At 34.1% G+C, this 17,152-nt stretch overlaps 1 protein-coding gene across 1 annotated transcript in view; it reads right to left on the minus strand.

Moving 5' to 3' along the window:
- The window catches only part of LOC148940219 (single-minded homolog 1-like), a 31,780-nt gene extending 17,119 nt beyond the window's left edge, over window positions 1-14,661 (minus strand). Inside the window, exons 1-5 of the mRNA XM_089106099.1 lie at window positions 14,652-14,661; window positions 12,544-12,629; window positions 11,934-12,023; window positions 8,459-8,576; window positions 1,862-1,947 (exon numbers count right to left, since the gene is read on the minus strand). Coding sequence (XP_088962225.1) covers window positions 1,862-1,947; window positions 8,459-8,576; window positions 11,934-12,023; window positions 12,544-12,629; window positions 14,652-14,661 — 390 coding nt within the window. The remainder of the gene's footprint in view (window positions 1-1,861; window positions 1,948-8,458; window positions 8,577-11,933; window positions 12,024-12,543; window positions 12,630-14,651) is intronic.
- Window positions 14,662-17,152: the final 2,491 nt, after the last annotated feature.

Raw genomic sequence — 17,152 nt, forward strand, 5'->3', positions numbered from 1 at the left:
TTTTAAGGGACCAAAAAAAATGGAGGGCAACTAGGCCCCCTCCCACGCTCATTTTTTTCCCAAAGTCACCTGATCAAAATTTTGAGATAACCTTTTTTTTTCAGCATGGTTGAAAATATGATATCTATGTCCTTTAGGATGACTTAATCCCCCGAAGTCCCCGGGGGGAGGGCTGAAAGTTATGAACTTTACCCAATGTTAACATATAGTATTGGTTATTAGGAAGCATACAGACGTTTTCAGGGGGATTTTTTCTGGTAGTAGGTGGTTGGGTGGGTCGGGGGCTATGTGGGAAGATGAGTTTTCATGGGGGAAGGGACATTGCTATGAAGGGGGCGTCGGATTTCCCAGCATTATTTAAAAAAAAAGATCAGAAATTAAACATAAAAAAAATAGTTTTTCAACTGAAAATCAGGAGTAACATCAAAACTTAAAACGAACAGAAAATATTACGTGTATGATTGGGTTCACCCCCTAGTCAATACGTCGATCTCTAAGCCAAAGATTTTTTAGTACTTTAATAAGAGCTATTTATTACAATTAATAGTTTTTGTGATTAGGTGGTTATTCTTAAAGAACTGGATAAAATTCGAACTTCAGCGTAAAAAGCGAGGTATTGACTAGGGGTCGAGCCCCCTAATATACGTATCAAAAATATATGAATATAGAAGTTCGTTACGTAAGTTCATTCGTAAGTTACGTATATTTATTACTAATAAAATCGTTCGTAAATAAAATCAAACAAGTTTCGAGAAAGCCATTTAACCATATTAATATACAAATTTTGTTTTAATTATCCATGTACGGTGAGCCAAAATCAAAACCTGCATTAATTCAAAAACTTTCAAAAATTAAATATAAAAAACAAGTTTTTTTTTAACTGAAAGTAAGGAACGACGTTAAACCTTAAAACGAACAAAAATTATTCCGTGTATGAAAGGAGCTTCCCCACCTCAACGTCTCGCTCTTTACGCTAAAGTTTGACTTTCTCACAACTCTTATTTTTTTAAACAATAAAAACTTTAGCGTAAAGAGCGAGGCGTTGAAGAGGGGACAGCCCCTTCCATATACGGAATAATTTCTGTTCGTTTTAAGTTTTAACGTCGTTCCTTACTTTCAGTTAAAAAAAAACTTGTTTTTTTTTCATTTAATAACCAATAAAATTCAACATAGAAGCTTACCTTATAACGAATAAAATTCAACATAGAAGCTTACCTTACAACCCATAAAATTCAACATAGAAGCTTACCTTATAACCAATAAAATTCAACATAGAAGCTTACCTTATAACCAATAAAACTCAACATAGAAGCTTACCTTATAACCCATAAAATTCAACATAGAAGCTTACCTTATAACCAATAATATTCAACATAGAAGCTTACCTTATAACCCATAAAATTCAACATAGAAGCTTACCTTATAACCAATAAAACTCAACATAGAAGCTTACCTTATAACCCATAAAATTCAACATAGAAGCTTACCTTACAACCCATAAAATTCAACATAGAATCTTACCTTATAACCAATAAAATTCAACATAGAAGCTTACCTTATAACCCATAAAATTCAACATAGAAGCTTACCTTATAACCAATAAAACTCAACATAGAAGCTTACCTTATAACCCATAAAATTCAACATAGAAGCTTACCTTAAAACCCATAAAATTCAACATAGAAGCTTACCTTATAACCAATAAAATTCAACATAGAAGCTTACCTTATAACCCATAAAATTCAACATAGAAGCTTACCTTATAACCAATAAAACTCAACATAGAAGCTTACCTTATAACCCATAAAATTCAACATAGAAGCTTACCTTATAACCAATAATATTCAACATAGAAGCTTACCTTATAGCCACCAGTGGTCAGTCCCGCGTTTCTTTTAGCCAGAACACACTTCATGCGAAGAAAAAAAGCCCGTTCAATTTCTATATCTGAAAAAAAAAAATCAAAGTTTATAATTGCTATTTTTGACTTTGGTACTTTAGTTTAAACACATCGCAAGACCACATTGGTTAAATACGAGGTTTGACAAAAAAAAAGTTAGAAAAATAATCCAGAAAACAAAGGCAATATCAGCCACTTGGACAGAAAAGAAGCGCAAAGACAAAAGCAGATATTTCTGAAAGGATTTCCGCCAATCAACCTTCAGTACTCAAAGAAAAGAAGAACAACTTTCCTACCCAGGTCTGAAGAAACATATTGGCAGAGTTCCTTGCTGAAATTTCTGATTTTTTTTCTTTTTCGCTCCTTTTCTGTTCACTTGCTGATAGTATCCTCTATATCTCGGTTATTTTTTAACTTTATATTTTTTATTTTTGTCATACTTTTGGTTCACTAAAAAGCAATGCCATAAGCTTGATACCATTAAAATGAAAGCTGTCTAATGTTTTCTCATATCTCACCACAGGCACGTCGTCAATAGGTTTGGATGGGGGGGGGTATGGGAAGAGGAGGGTAAAATATAAATTGAAAACATGTCAAGCAAGGCCGTATCCAGGAGAGGGGGGTTACCCGGTTTGAACCCCCGCCCCCCCCCCCGAAATCTTTGACCAAGTCGAAAATTAGCGTAAGCTGAGGATTGAAATCAGCTTACGCAGGATGCTAGACAAAGTCCTCGGGAAAAAATCGGGTAATCCCCCCCCCCCGAACAAAAATCCTGGATCCGCTCTTGATGTCAAGAGAGCAAGCAAAAAAAAAAAAAAAAAAAAACAAGAAAAGTATCAGAACCGAGCAAATGGAATATCTACTGCAAGAAAACAGTACTAGAGCCAAAATAAATATAACGTTCTAGACAGGGACATTTTTTTTGGGGGGGGGGAGGTGGCAAGGGTTTCCCCCAATAATTCGGAGAAAAATTATTATATAGCCCATGCCCCTTGACTATCCGAATATGGACCCTTCTTGCCCTCCCCCTCCCCAAATAAAAATGCTCGAGATTCGTCCCTGATTCTGGAATATAAGAAAAGATGTTTAAAAAATTCAGCATCAATAAGGATGGCTAGTTTTCTAGCGAAGCAACAAATGGCAGAGAAAAGGAAAAATTTTCTATAGACCAGAGCTATCGAGAAGCAAAAACAAGCTGAATAGTGAGTAAGTAGCCTACGGGAGTGATGAAAGCAATCAAGAAGAAGTTAAGACATCTGAGAGTCTCTATCAAATAACCCATAGAGACGAAGTTAAAAAGTGCATCAAAGATTGGGACAAGAGGAAGTCACTGGCTAGGAGCTTTAGTCACATGCTTTTCCTTTATGTAGACTGAATTTTTACTAAAAATATTTCTTGAAAATAAAGATCAATTACAACACAAACAAATTCAGCTTTAAACCTATCTATTAATTTATTATTACAAATATTCTAAAACTAATGCTTGTCGCTATAAAATTGTAGATTAAGTTTTACGTATTGAATTTTTCTTGGAATTTTAATTTTTCCAATTTGCAGAGTCACCATACGCTATACTGAAAATTGCCCATTATATATATATATATAGCAGAAGTAGAAATTCTCGGAATCGTCTCAACTTGGGTTCGTGGAAAATAAGTACAGCTCTTCCCTCTTTCATGCATTTCTCTCATGGTATAAACACTAAAGCTACTTCCGTGTAAAATGAAGTTTCTGTCTGCTGCTGGGTGATGCTTCTGCCTGTTGGCCTTCTGGGTGACTCTGAAGCAAGAAGGCTCTCATGGAATTAGGAGTTTCTCGGTCGTCACAGCTGCTGGGTGATGCTTCTGCCTGCTGGCGTGGTGTTTGACTCTGAGGCGAGAAGGCTCTCATGGAATTTGCAGGTCCTCGGTCGTCACAGTAAGGTAAATTAAATGCAGGGGCCAAAGGACGGCCAGAGTACGAAAGCAAGTGAAAAAAAAAATTTAAGTACATCAAGGTCAGGGACGTTAGACTTAGCGTGTCTCACTTGGGAAGCCATCTCATTCAATTTGTTTCTTAAAGCAGCACACTCTCTGTGCAATTCCTGATTTAGCAACTTCAGTCGTTTATTCCTTTGGTAGCAGTCTTGAATTTGATACTGTAAATCTTTGATGGTTCGGTTGAGTGTTACCTCATTTGTCCAAACGTGGTCCAGCCGCTGCTCAAGCCTTTTGATTATAGAGGTAGATGCAGCTTTATACATTGTCGGCTTTTCTTCTGCAAGTTCAATGGTGAAGCGGCTCTCAAGACTGTCACATCTCTTTTGTAATTCTTCATTTACTCTTTGCAACGCAGAATGTGAGTTTTCCATTTCAGGTAATTGCTTTTTCAGAGCATCACACTCTTCTTTTGTAATTTTTATTTCTGTTCTGATTTTCTCTGCATCAAGCAGAGCGTACATTTGACCTGCAGGCACAGAACCTCTGATCGACTGGAGTTTACTTAATTGGGCTTTAAGGGGCAGGTTTTTCAACTTTTCATCATTAGGGCTAGATTCTACTTTCAATTTTTCATTTTCAAAAGATTGGGCTGTAACCTGAAGATTGCATTTTTTAGTAGGCTGTGAGCACTCGGTCTCAGCAGCTTCAAGTTGATCTACTTTTTCCAAGGCGTTTGCTAGTTCGATTTCAATCGTCCGATATCTAATTTTATAATCAGTCAATTCCTTTTGGAAAGCGTCACTCTCTTGCTTTTTAGCACACAAATTTTGCTTCAAAATTTCAATCACTTTACTTTGCTCGTCAGATATTCTAAATAATGATTGCCTCTGTGACCGAAGGTGGTCACAGATTGCCTTTTCTCTCGTGAACAAATCCCTTTCAGATCTTAATTCCTCTTGTTTGCTTTTCAGTGAATTACAGCAGGCTAAGTAAGTTACGGCATTTTCACACAATTTTTCCTGAAGTGAAATTTTCTTCTTTTTGATTGAAGCTTTTTCGTTATTCAGAGCTTTGATGTCTTTCACGGAGAGTTCAAGTTGGCTCTGAAGGGCGTTAATTTTTTTCGCTAGTCGGAGAAGAGCAACACCAGTGCCAATTGACATCACAATTATTAATATCACAATTGGTGGTAGTAAAATGTCAGATAGCATCCCTGACTCCTCTGATTCTTCTTTACCATCGTTGTTGCCAAGTAGAGGCATTGCACAAAGAGTACAAACAAAAATAAGCACAAATGGTACAAACATAACAATCTTCATTTTATCTTTAGCTAAATATTTACAAACTTTAACTGTTAAGTTGAGTGGATTAGTTAACGTTTTATATGGGTACTGACGTCATTACAACTGATGTTATTATGCAACTTTACTATGACATCATTAATGATTGAAACCTAAGGTTATGACATCATTCCTGATCGGGTATAAAAAGATGCAGTTTTTGTCATAAAATAGATTTCATTTTAACATTATGTTTGTTAATTACAGATACTCGCAGATGTAGCGTTAAAAAAGTCCCTTAAATAGCTCTACATGACATTCCAGCGCCCCCCTAGCGATGGAGGAAAAAAAGGAACAACTAAGACACACAAGTGCCACCTATGCGAAAAAGTGATACTCCTTGACAGGAAAGTGATAATCAGGGGACTGCTCCCCGAAGGGAATTTCCGCATATACGAGTATCGACCATGGTAATTCCAATGGCATATTTTCTGTTTTAATCCAACACCGTATTTTAGGGGTTTCAGGCTATTTCTCAGAATTCCCTCAAATTTGGTTTAAAAGTAACATTTTACTATTAAAGAGTAATTGAAATAATAGTTAATATTCCTGAATCAGCAACAAATGGCATTTTTTTTCCTCGCAAGCCAGTCTTGGTACCTTAGAAAAATGTTACCAGGGTTTCATACCTACTTTGTAAACCTTGCCCTATATATGGCTAACCCTTCGTGGTACCAGTTATAATATAGTAGGTGCCTATGCCCTATATAATACAGCGCCTATGCCCCAGCAATGGCTCTGGAGGATATTTAGCCTCACATATAACATGATAATTGTCTACACAGCGTTATTGTAGCATCGTTTGGCAAAGAATTTCAGAAAAATTCTTTATTTGATCCACATATAAAAATATTAAACTTACAAATGATTAACATAAAATAAACTATCTTATAGGCAAAATGGAAATCGGTCTTGGGTAGAAACAGGTATTACCAGTGTCAGATCCAAAGGGGGCGAGGGGGGCGCACACCCACCTAACGCAGTCTAAAGTTGTGTAATTTACTTAATTAACACAAGTTTGCGTTAATTAAACTTGCTCTTAACGCAACTTTATCAGATCAACCTATTTTGGGCCCCCTCCCCCCTAAAAAAATCCTGGATCCACCCCTGGGTATTACAAATAGTTTCTGAAATTGGCTTAATTTGTTTTCCAATTAACATTGTGACAACATTATGTCAGCATTTTTCAATTACAAAAAAGTCAAATCTTAAATTAAGAAAAATTCAATTATAAAATTTGTTATATAAAATATCGAATTTTTTTTAAAGAGGTACGCATATATTTTATTGAGAAAAACACTTAATATACCATCTGATCCGGCTAGAGCAGGCCTTACAAGAAAATCTAGCGCAGAATTCAGCACTGTTGCCACTTGTTCGTGGTTGTCAAGGTGAAAATATTCATAAATAGATTTATTTGAGGATTTCTGTTTAGAAAAAAATATATTTAAGTCTTATCTTAAGACAAATATAGTAATAAACAAAAATTAATTTATTTAGAAGAAAGAAATTTAAGAACAAACAATCTTAAGAAGGAACAAATTTTAAAATTTTAAGAAGAAAGAAATTTATGAAGAAAGCAATAATTTTTTCATTATGGTTTTTATTTTCATTTAACTCTTCTGTAAAATTAGGAAAAGTGGACGTAGGCCCTTTTTACAAAACACCACAGAAGAATGAATATCATAGAGCCATCCAGCTAGGAATATGCGGTGCCGCTCGTCCTGGCTCCGGAAAAAGACGGATTCATTCTGTTCTGTGTGAGCCACAGGTGGCTTAATTCCACTTCCTTGACGGACGCTTATCCAATGCTAACAATTGATGAAATAGTGCATCTGTTAGGCTTAGCGAATTTATTTCGATGTTATATTTAAAACGAAGGTACAGTAAGTAGAAATGCATCTTGAAGACTGATTGATAAGGCAGTTTAAGTTCAATCCCTTCAAATATATTCACTACGGCTTAAAAGAGGTGTCAGTCGACTGACTTGAATGTAGTAGACTGTCTTTTGGAGTCATTACCGTACGCAAAATTCTACCTTGATGATGTCATTATTTTTCATACTCGTTTAAGGAGCACGTGAGCCGTATGAGGAAGGCTTTATTCATATTCAGGAAAGCGGGTTGGCCCTAAATATAGTAAAATGTAGACTGGTGGAAACTCAGACTTAGTAACTGGTTCACCAAATTGGGAATGGGAGGATAGTCCAAAAGCCAGAATGATGGCTTGATCCTAAAGCCAGAAAGATGGGAATGATCCAAAATGCAGCGGTTCTACATACAGAGAAAAATTTCGGTTCTTCGTGGAACTAGCGTAGTATTATCGGTCCATCCCCAATTTTGTGACAATATCGGAATTCTGTCAAATTTAACGAGAAAGGGAATTCCAGACTCAGTTAATTAAGGAAAGAAGCAAGCAAACGGCATTTGACACTTAAAATAGAAATGGCTTTGGCAGCAGTTGAATATTTTGAAACCCTCCTTTGTCATTGCACGTCTTCTCCAAATCGGTAGCACAGCCTATTGGTAAGGGTTGTGTTATCCCAAAGTTTCGAGGATTGCCAAAAGGGTCCAAGTCCCCTTTTTTTCCAAAAATGAGTTAAAGATAAAGAGCTCGAAGAGACTTATCGATTGGTCAATTCAAAATAGGAGTGTCTTTAATTCTGACCGATTTACAAATCTTTCCAAAAGGTAGCACAGTCTATTGGTAAGGGTTGTGTTATCCCAAAGTTTCGAGGATTGCCAAAAGGGCCCAAGTCCCCTTTTTTTTCCAAAAGTGAGTTAAAGATAAAGAGCTTGAAGAGACTTATCGATTGGTCAATTCCAAATAGGAGTGTCTTTAATTCTGACCGATTTACAAATCGTTCCAAAAGGGCGTAAGTCACTTATTTTCTAAGTAAAAAACAATTCCGTAATTTGGACATTTCCAAAAAATTCCAATTGAAAAATTAAGTAGGAATAAGTCTTTAAAGTTTCAAGTTTCTTAAGTTCTGATTTTTGAGACAAATTTTTTGATTGTGCGATTTTATTTTCATTTCGCTCTTCTGTAAAATTAGGAAAAGAGGACTAGCAGGCTCTTTCTTTCTTCTTAAAATTAAAATTTCTTCTGTAGAACTTTAAAGTGCATATAAACTTTAAAGAGAAAAAAAGTCAGCATTTTGCCCAATCTTTAATGTCAAAACCGTTACAGGAAAAAATCAAATCGTACAAAAAAAAGTAATAAAAACTGTTCTGCTAAACGTCAACATTGAATTTTGAGGAGTAAACACAAACTTGAATTAGCAACAGTTGACATCTTACCCAGTCCTATTTGCGCATGTCTCACGGGGAAATTTGGGATATGATTCAGCACTGTCGCCATTTCTTCATGGTCGTCGGGGTGGATATATTCATAGATAGAGTTGCCCGTCAACTCAACCTAGAAATATAAATCTAAGTATAAAAACCTAGAAGAAAAGCCATTTCAGCAATCCATAGAAAGCCATTTTGAGAATGAGGGTTGGGGATATTTATGCAAAATCTTTTCTTCTTTTTTTATTAATATATACATTTTATGAGTTTCTTGTGAAAGAGAGGCAAGAAGATATAACAGACTTTGCAAAAATATGTATCTTGATACGCAAGGCCGTACCCAGAAGGGGGGGGGGGGGTTTGAACCCCTCCCGGAATGTTTGTTGACTCGTAAAAACGTAACAAAAATGGATATAAATAAATTTTGTATGCGTTTTTGAGGTTTTTTGTGTCCAAAAAGGTTATTTTTCAAAACCTAAGGAGGGAGGGGCAAAAATCTTTGGGGAGGCATAGCTCTCCCTCCCCAATTGACGTTACTGCAAGCAAATTGACGTCGCTGCAAGTTTTAAGGTAAAATCCTCCCAAAGAAAATGTCACAGATGTATCTCAGATTATGTGTCGAAAAAGGCATCGGTTTGGAGGGGGGTAAGGGTACTTTTAAAAAAATATCAAAATATAAAAGACGCAAAAACATGGAGGAAATCGTGATGCTTCTTTCACACTTGGCCGTAAAGCCTGTCAAACGATCACAGAGGTAGTTTTAGGAGAGCAGAGGGGGATTTGTCCCGGGCGCAGAAATTATAGGGGTACAAAATTTTAAATAAACGATCCAATGGTTATAACCTTTTAGGAATTTTATTTCTACTAAAATAAAGTTGAGGGTACAGTGTTGGTAGTGAGTATAGGCAAATTGAATCCGAAATTTCATTTTTCCCATATCTTCATCGTAATTCCTTGAAAAAAAGCAAGTAGAACACATTTAATTGATTTTAATGTTGTTAGAATTAAATATGAAATACGGAGATGAAGGGGTCTTTGCAAACGTCAGAGATGTCTGTCAAATAGTATTAGCGATTGCAATGTTGGTGTTCAGTATTAAGCGGCCGTTAGTAAACCTTAAACGTACCTTAGATAGACTATGGGCTAGGAAGATTTAAATATATATAAGATAAATTAATATAATAATCTTCTTATAAATTAATATAAGAAGATTTAAATAGATGAAAAGTTTTTTATTAAACAAAAATTGTTAAAATTTGGCCTGAAAATATTTGGGAGACAGGGGCACTAATCATGAGTTTTCCCGGGCGCAAGAGAGTCCAGGTTCACAACTGTACAAGAATGACTTAACTCTTTTGCATTATGTTACTTGATCTCAAGGAACATTATGAAAAGTCAATATAGTACCATAAAAATGAAAATTTCTCGATGAGCAACTGATAAATTTTGAAAATAAATTAAAACAAGTTTCTAGAAGGTCTTTCACGTTGAATCGGACGTTAAATTTTCATCCAAATTCCGAATTCTCAATTTTTGAATAGTTTGCTTATGATGATTGTGATGAGTTTAGATGATGATAATAATGATTTTATTTAACGAACAACAAAAGTACGAAGAACAATAGGGAAATCGTTTTACAAGACAGTGAAGATAATTTGAATGAATATTTCGGCCCTATGTTCAAGGGCCGTCATCAGCAAGACATCCTGAAGTAAGGATGCTGGGACTGCTTTGAATAAATTTATAATTTTTTGTTTTATTGGTCGCATGTTGTTGTGAGTCTTATTTCTTTTATATATTTTTGTCTTGCTGAGGACGGCCCTTGAACATAGGGCCGAAATATTCATTCAAATTATCTTCACTGTCTTGCAAAAAGATTTCCCTGTTGTTCTTCGTGCTTTTGTTGTTCGTTATGGAAAGGCAGTGTGGTCTTCGTCAATATGATTTTATTTATTTTACCGCTAGCATAGCAAATTATGCACGTAGTGTGAAAGTCACTCAAAGACTTCAGGGGAGAGGGGAGATATCCCCCTTCGTTTAGTGGTGTAATTTCGTCAAAATCCTGAGAAAGGGGTAAAGCTGAAGCCAATTTTCCCAAATCAAGTAAAAATGATAGCGAAAATTGAAAAATGAGCTATACAGTACCAAAAAAGAAAAGATGTACGAAAGAAAGCTGACCAGTTTCTCTGGATGCTTGAATTATGTAGGCTCATCTTAGTTTTAATAAGATTTTTGAAGAAACTAAATTTCAACTGAAGGGGGGACTGGGGTCTGGAGGGGGAACTGGGGTCTGGAGGTGACAGTTGCTCCCCTGTCCCATACCAAATTAAGCCCCTACTCCGTTCATGCCTTGTGTCTTTGTCTGATTATATTTAATGATATAGAAACATTGATACATGTTGAATCAATATGGTTGACAAGCAAATCTCTAGGCTTAAGCAGGAAGCTGGAAAATTCTAAAAGCGCATGAATTATTAAAAAGTCTAAACGTGCCTTGGCACTCTAAACATATAAATTAGCCGTGAGATTAGAGGCATAGTAAACTGATCAATTCAGTGGCACATGAAACCCACTAAATTTAAGGGTCGGATTTCCGGATCTTAAAATGGATTGCAAACTAGCAAATTCGTTCCATAAAAATTTTAGTTAACTCTTGATTTATGACCGGTTAATTCAAGCTTCTAAAATCCAGTTGTTTCAAGGGTGATAAATCTGGAAAATATTGAGTTTTCTTGTTTCTCCTGATTAATGACGACAAAAAAAAGCTAATTTAAATAAGGAAAATAAATGAAAATTGCAATAATTTAAACTAAAATGTAATAAGAAGAAATAGGTAAAAAAAAAAAGGCGTTAAAATTACACTGGAAACAAAAACGCGAAGAATTCTCAAAAATGAATTGTAGGAGAGAAAGGTAGGGGACAGTAAAAAAGAAGAAAAAACAGCAAAAAAGAGAGAAAATTAGGTCTTATTTTAGGAAATAAGAGAACAATTAAGATAATTGAAACAAAATCTAACAAATGGAGATAGGTAAGGAAGGGCGCTAAAATTACACGTGATGGAAAAATACGAATGCAGGAATTCACAAAAATGCGTCGTAGGGGACAAAGGTAGAGGATAGCAAAGAAGAATGAAAAAGGAGCAAAAAAAAATTCGAAAATATTGAGTTTTCTATTTTTCTGACTTTGCTCTTGATTAATGGCGACTGAAACAAATGCAATAATTGAAAAAAAATGCAACAAGGGGGAATAGGTAAAGAACGGGTTTAAAATTGCGCGTGAAGAAAAAGCAAATACGTAGTAATTCCCAGAAATACATCATGGGGGAAAAGGGTAGAGGATTTGAATAGACTGGGGCGAAGGAGAGGTGTGCGCAGCTGTGTTGGCCTCAAGTGCCTTGGTGCTGCAGTGAGTTGTTAGTAGTAGTAGTAATACAGGGAGGAGGTTTTCTATTTCTAGCGATGTCATAAAAAAAAGGACAGATTACCTGGGATAAACCAAGATGAACAGAGGCTGTTTCTGATATGTACATTATCTTTCCATCCGGTGCCACGACAAATATAAAGCCATCTAACGTCTGGAAGAATAAAAAAAATTATAAAAATGTAAAAATCGGCCAAAAAAAGTGGCTAAAAACACATTGTTAAAAGAAGTTTTAATATAAACTTTGACCATCTAGCACCTTCGCTTAAGGTATAAAACATAAATTGTTTTCGCTTTTTGTGAAAGCGGTAATATCGTCAAAAAATGGGGCCAAATACATAAAACACATCGTAAAAAAAAACATTCAAAGACTAAAACCATTACACCACGTAGGTTAATCAGGACATGTAACATATAGGAAAAAATTCTTCCTATGAAGCTGAAGGGGAAACAGACCCTCTTTGTACCCCCAATAATAAAAATTGAACATCAATAACAAATCAATAAAAAAACTACAAATAATTGCATTTTTTTTTTTTTTTTTTTTTTTTTTTTTTTTTTGGTAGGAACAAACAAAATAGTTGGGCTGTACTTGTTATTTAAAATGTATACAAACACTCTGTTATATTCATTTCAACTGTAAATTAAATTTCAAAAGTTAGTTGAAAACCTACCTGAAGCAGATGTGATCCCAATTCTCGGATACACATTTCTCTTGGGTTGTGCATAGGAGGTGCCGCACCCCACGCATCGCCAAGGCCTGAAATAGTTTAACAGCAATTAAATACTCAATAAGTTATTTCGTACTCTACAAGAACCATTTCTTATTCTAAGGAAAGCCTCCTTAGAAGAACCTACTTTCAATGATAAACAATCAGATATGCAAGGAAAATGTTTTATGTTTTAATATTAAATCAAATATATTTTATTCGTAAAAAATTCAAATTTCTACAGAAAAAAAAAATCTGATACCCTTACAATATTTGATTGTTTTGCTCCGTCTGTTTACGTCCTTAAAATGAATTAAACCAGTCAGGGTTTGATTCAAACCTCACCGAGTCAGGGTTACGTCTGAGAAATTAAGAATCATTTGAAAAATTCCTAAGACAATAAGTAACAATAATATATCTTAATATGTTAAATGCGCAATAACTGCACATCTGTAAATTTTTTCTCAAAAATGGCAATATAATTTTTTTTAGGTATACTACCATTTTTCCCGTTAAAAAAACGATCTAGATAGGCCAAGACTTTGGAAAAATTCGTTTCCTACTCCCAGCCCCGATTCCATTTTCCATAGATCCTCTGCTGCCTGACATTAAAGACCCCTTGAAGGTTGAAAGCCTTGAGCATAATAGGAAGTGTTTCAAAACACAATTTTGCTTTTTGGCAAATTAATTGATTTCGAGCTTTTAGAGAAATAAATTCCCGTTTGAGAGATGTGAAGTGAATATCGGATTCTTAATTGCTTCGCCTTAAATGCAACGCATTGTGGCACAAAAATTACAATAACAATTTGTATATCAAGGCACCGAGTACACACATATACAATGATTTTTAATTTAGTAAGATAGTTCGTAATATGATAATTGATCTGTTCTTGTGAAAAAACGATCTAGATAGGTCACAATGTTGGAAAATTCGTTTAGGACCTTAATTCTGAAAAACTCTTTTTCACATGAATAACGTCAAAAAAACCTATCCAATATCCTAATAGTTCTACTTTCTACAGTGTATAAAATAAAAAGAACTTCAAGTTTTTTTCGCGAAAGAGATTAAAAAAAAAATGTCTTTCATTTCGCCAAGCAAAGCTCGGTCCCCTGGTATTATATCTGATACGCTTTTAGAGAATGGTGTTAATATATAATATATTACGCCTAATGTTAATACGTAATATATATATATATATATATATATATATATATATATATATATATATATATATATATATATATATATATATATATATATATATATATATATATATATATATATATATATATATATATATATATATATATATATATATATATATATATATATATATATATATATATATATATATATGACTGAACATACATTGCCCTGCAGATTCTCACTTTCCACGGAGCTCAGAAAACAGTTTTTAGTAAATATGAGTTTGAAAATGTCTGATATGATTTTTAGGCGTAACACTGATATTATACGGTTTTTGGTAATTATTCCCGGTAATTACGGTAATTATTTGGTAATTAATTCCGGGAATTATTACCAAAAACGGGTCTTGGTAATTATTCTTAAAACTTAAAATGTCACACATGATCTTTAGGCATAACAGCAAGGTTGCACAATTTTTGGAAATTATTCCCTGTAATTACGGTATTGGTGTTGGGTATTTATTTTGATATTTGAAAATGTCAGATACGACCTTTAGGCGTAATAGCGACATTACACACTTTTCCAAGTTCTCTCAGCCCAATAATTTAGCTCAAGCATAAGACCAAAGACTCAAGATCAAGACTGAAATCTCAGAAGCTTGACCAAAGAGGGGGAGCCTTATAAGGAGTCCCTTCATATTATATGCAACATCTTTTCCATTTTTTTATTTTAGTTCGCTGTTTTCAGGGCCATATCCAGGATTTTTTTCTGGGGGTTACACAAAAAAACTCATAAAAATATGTTTATATTCTTTTTGTTACGTTTTTACGAGTCAGACAAACTTCTGTCTTTTATTGGGGGGGGGGTCCAAGCCTTGGCTGGATACAGCCTTGGCTGGATTTCATCGCAGTTCATCATAGCTTACCGTTTGTCATAGAGTCCCTAGAGAACTTCTGTGGAGCCCTAGAGTTCAAAGGACCCCATTTGAGAAACCTTGCTTTATTTCCCTATAATAAACTATTCTGCCTTACATTAAAAAAAAAAAAGAAGACAAAATAACATATATTGTAGCCTAATCCCATTTAAGTTATTATTTATTCAAAGACCTGTGGAAAATGCAAGGTCTAGGGCAAGACCGTATCTAGGATTTTCGTTCGGGGGTCATATTTTCAGGGGGGGGGTAAAATTTAAAAAAAGGCATAAAAAAAATTTGTGTGCATTGTTATTACATTTTTACGAGTCAAATAAAAATTTTAAGTGGTGGGGGAGCCCCTTAGCCCCTCTGGATACGGCCTAGATGAAGGGCATATTGGGCTATGGTAATTTTGTCGATTTCATCTTTCTTTTTTTTTTCTTACAACGGGACATTATTCTGCAAAGAACCAATATCTTCTGCGGTGTTCTTTTTTGAAAAAAAATAACCACTCTTGTATTCCTTTTTTTAAAACCTTAGGCTTTTTACACCTTTAGTATTCATGTTGTTTTTTAAAAATCTCATCAATTTCCTATGTTTTATAGCAACATAAATTAATTGATTCTGGAATTTGCCAGTTATATAGCCATTTAGTAAAGCTACAATGCTACAAAAGACACAAATTTTTACCGACAGCAGTGTTGGCCAAGAGCCAATAGCTTTATTACAAATTCTGAGCCAAAGTGAAATGTTCTACAGACCATGGTCTCAAGCCAGTCACAATCATATATGAAGGGGTTTTTAGGCTCATGCCCAACCAAATTCTATATACAAGAAAATACATACAAAATTAATTTTTACTGTTTAAAAACAAGTTTCGGCCAATATCATGGTATCCAACACTTATTTTAAGAAAATTGAGACATTGTGATTAAAAATATGCAGACAGCTGGTCTCTTTCACTTACTGTTATATATATATATATATATATATATATATATATATATATATATATATATATATATATATATATATATATATATATTATGTTTAATGGTTGAATTATTGATTAAGATGATCTCTTACGCATTGGAATTGTACTTTGGTTTGGACCAGGATAACTGAAATAAATAGTCGTTTGGTCTAATAAGAAGCAAAATAAATAAAGCAAGGAGCTGTAGCGATAATATAAGAGACTATAGCACAAAATAGAAAAATCTGAAGATCTGGAGTCGACAAGGGGCAAAAATCTGAAGATAGCACATTTCTTTTAATATATTTAATTAAAATGTGAAAGGAAATAAAAAAAAAGATATCTTGATAGAGCGAAACGGTTTTCAGACATGTAAGAAGCATGAAAAACTGCATTAGAAAAAGATAAAGATATAAAAATTGTCTGCAAATGAGCCTTTAAACATCTCTCTATCCAGCAAAAGGAGATTAAAAAATACATATTTCTGTCGATATCTTGGAAACCTGACGCGACAGAGTAAAAACATTTTTGGATTTGAAATCAGAATAAAAAACTACATTAGAAAAAGTAAACATCATGCCAGATATCTATGTAATATATATTTTATTGTATATATATATATATATATATATATATATATATATATATATATATATATATATATATATATATATATATATATATATATATATATATATATATATATATATATATATATTAGTTCAAAAAAACTCCCGATACCTCGCTATTCTTCTGTAATTTTTTAGTAGCCATATACCTAGAAGGAATTATTTTCTTACTTCAAACTGTCCAATACTTTACCCCCAGTAAATACCCCCACCAGAAAATACCCCCCCCCCCCTGGAAAAGAAAGCTTTCCAAATTTGGAATTGTATTTGAGTTTAATTTTTTTAATTTCCGTAGGGGGAAGGAGTTTTGGTACTTGTGTATTATGGGCAGCTCACTCAAGTTTACGCTGTGTAAAACTCGAGAACAAAACCGGTTTCCTCGTTAGTTATTTTCAGCTTAGCGCGAGACAAGGAAAAGATAAGTGACAGAATATATGGAAAATATACAATTTGGGCTATATATTTGCACATAGAGGGGGGGGGGGGTAAAGTATTTGGATAGTTTGATGTCAGAAAACAATTCTTTCTAGGTATATGGCCACTAAAAAATTAGAGACGAATAGCGAGGTATCGAGAACTTTTTTTTAACTAAAAAAAAAATCAAAAAAAAAATCCCAGTATAAAGTAAATGTAATATTTCATTTAAGCGTTTTATGATGATCGTTGATCAAAGTTTATGTTATTTGTGCCTTTTATTTATGTTATTTTACTGTGTTCATGGCCGTTTAAAATACACATATTTGCCTTTAAAAAACACTTATCTATCTATCTATCTAATATGCAGAATAATTGTACCAAACATATTTTGCATGCAGACCCGCTAAACTTCACCCAACCCCCCACCCCTAAAATGCAAATCTATATCCCAAATTTATTTATAAAGTAACTAAGAAACTAACAAAGAAAACTGG

The sequence above is a fragment of the Artemia sp. Qi Xiang Cuo genome, chromosome 20 (genome assembly GCF_049724085.1).
Source record: "Artemia sp. Qi Xiang Cuo chromosome 20, ASM4972408v1, whole genome shotgun sequence".
Taxonomy (NCBI): domain Eukaryota; kingdom Metazoa; phylum Arthropoda; class Branchiopoda; order Anostraca; family Artemiidae; genus Artemia; species Artemia sp. Qi Xiang Cuo.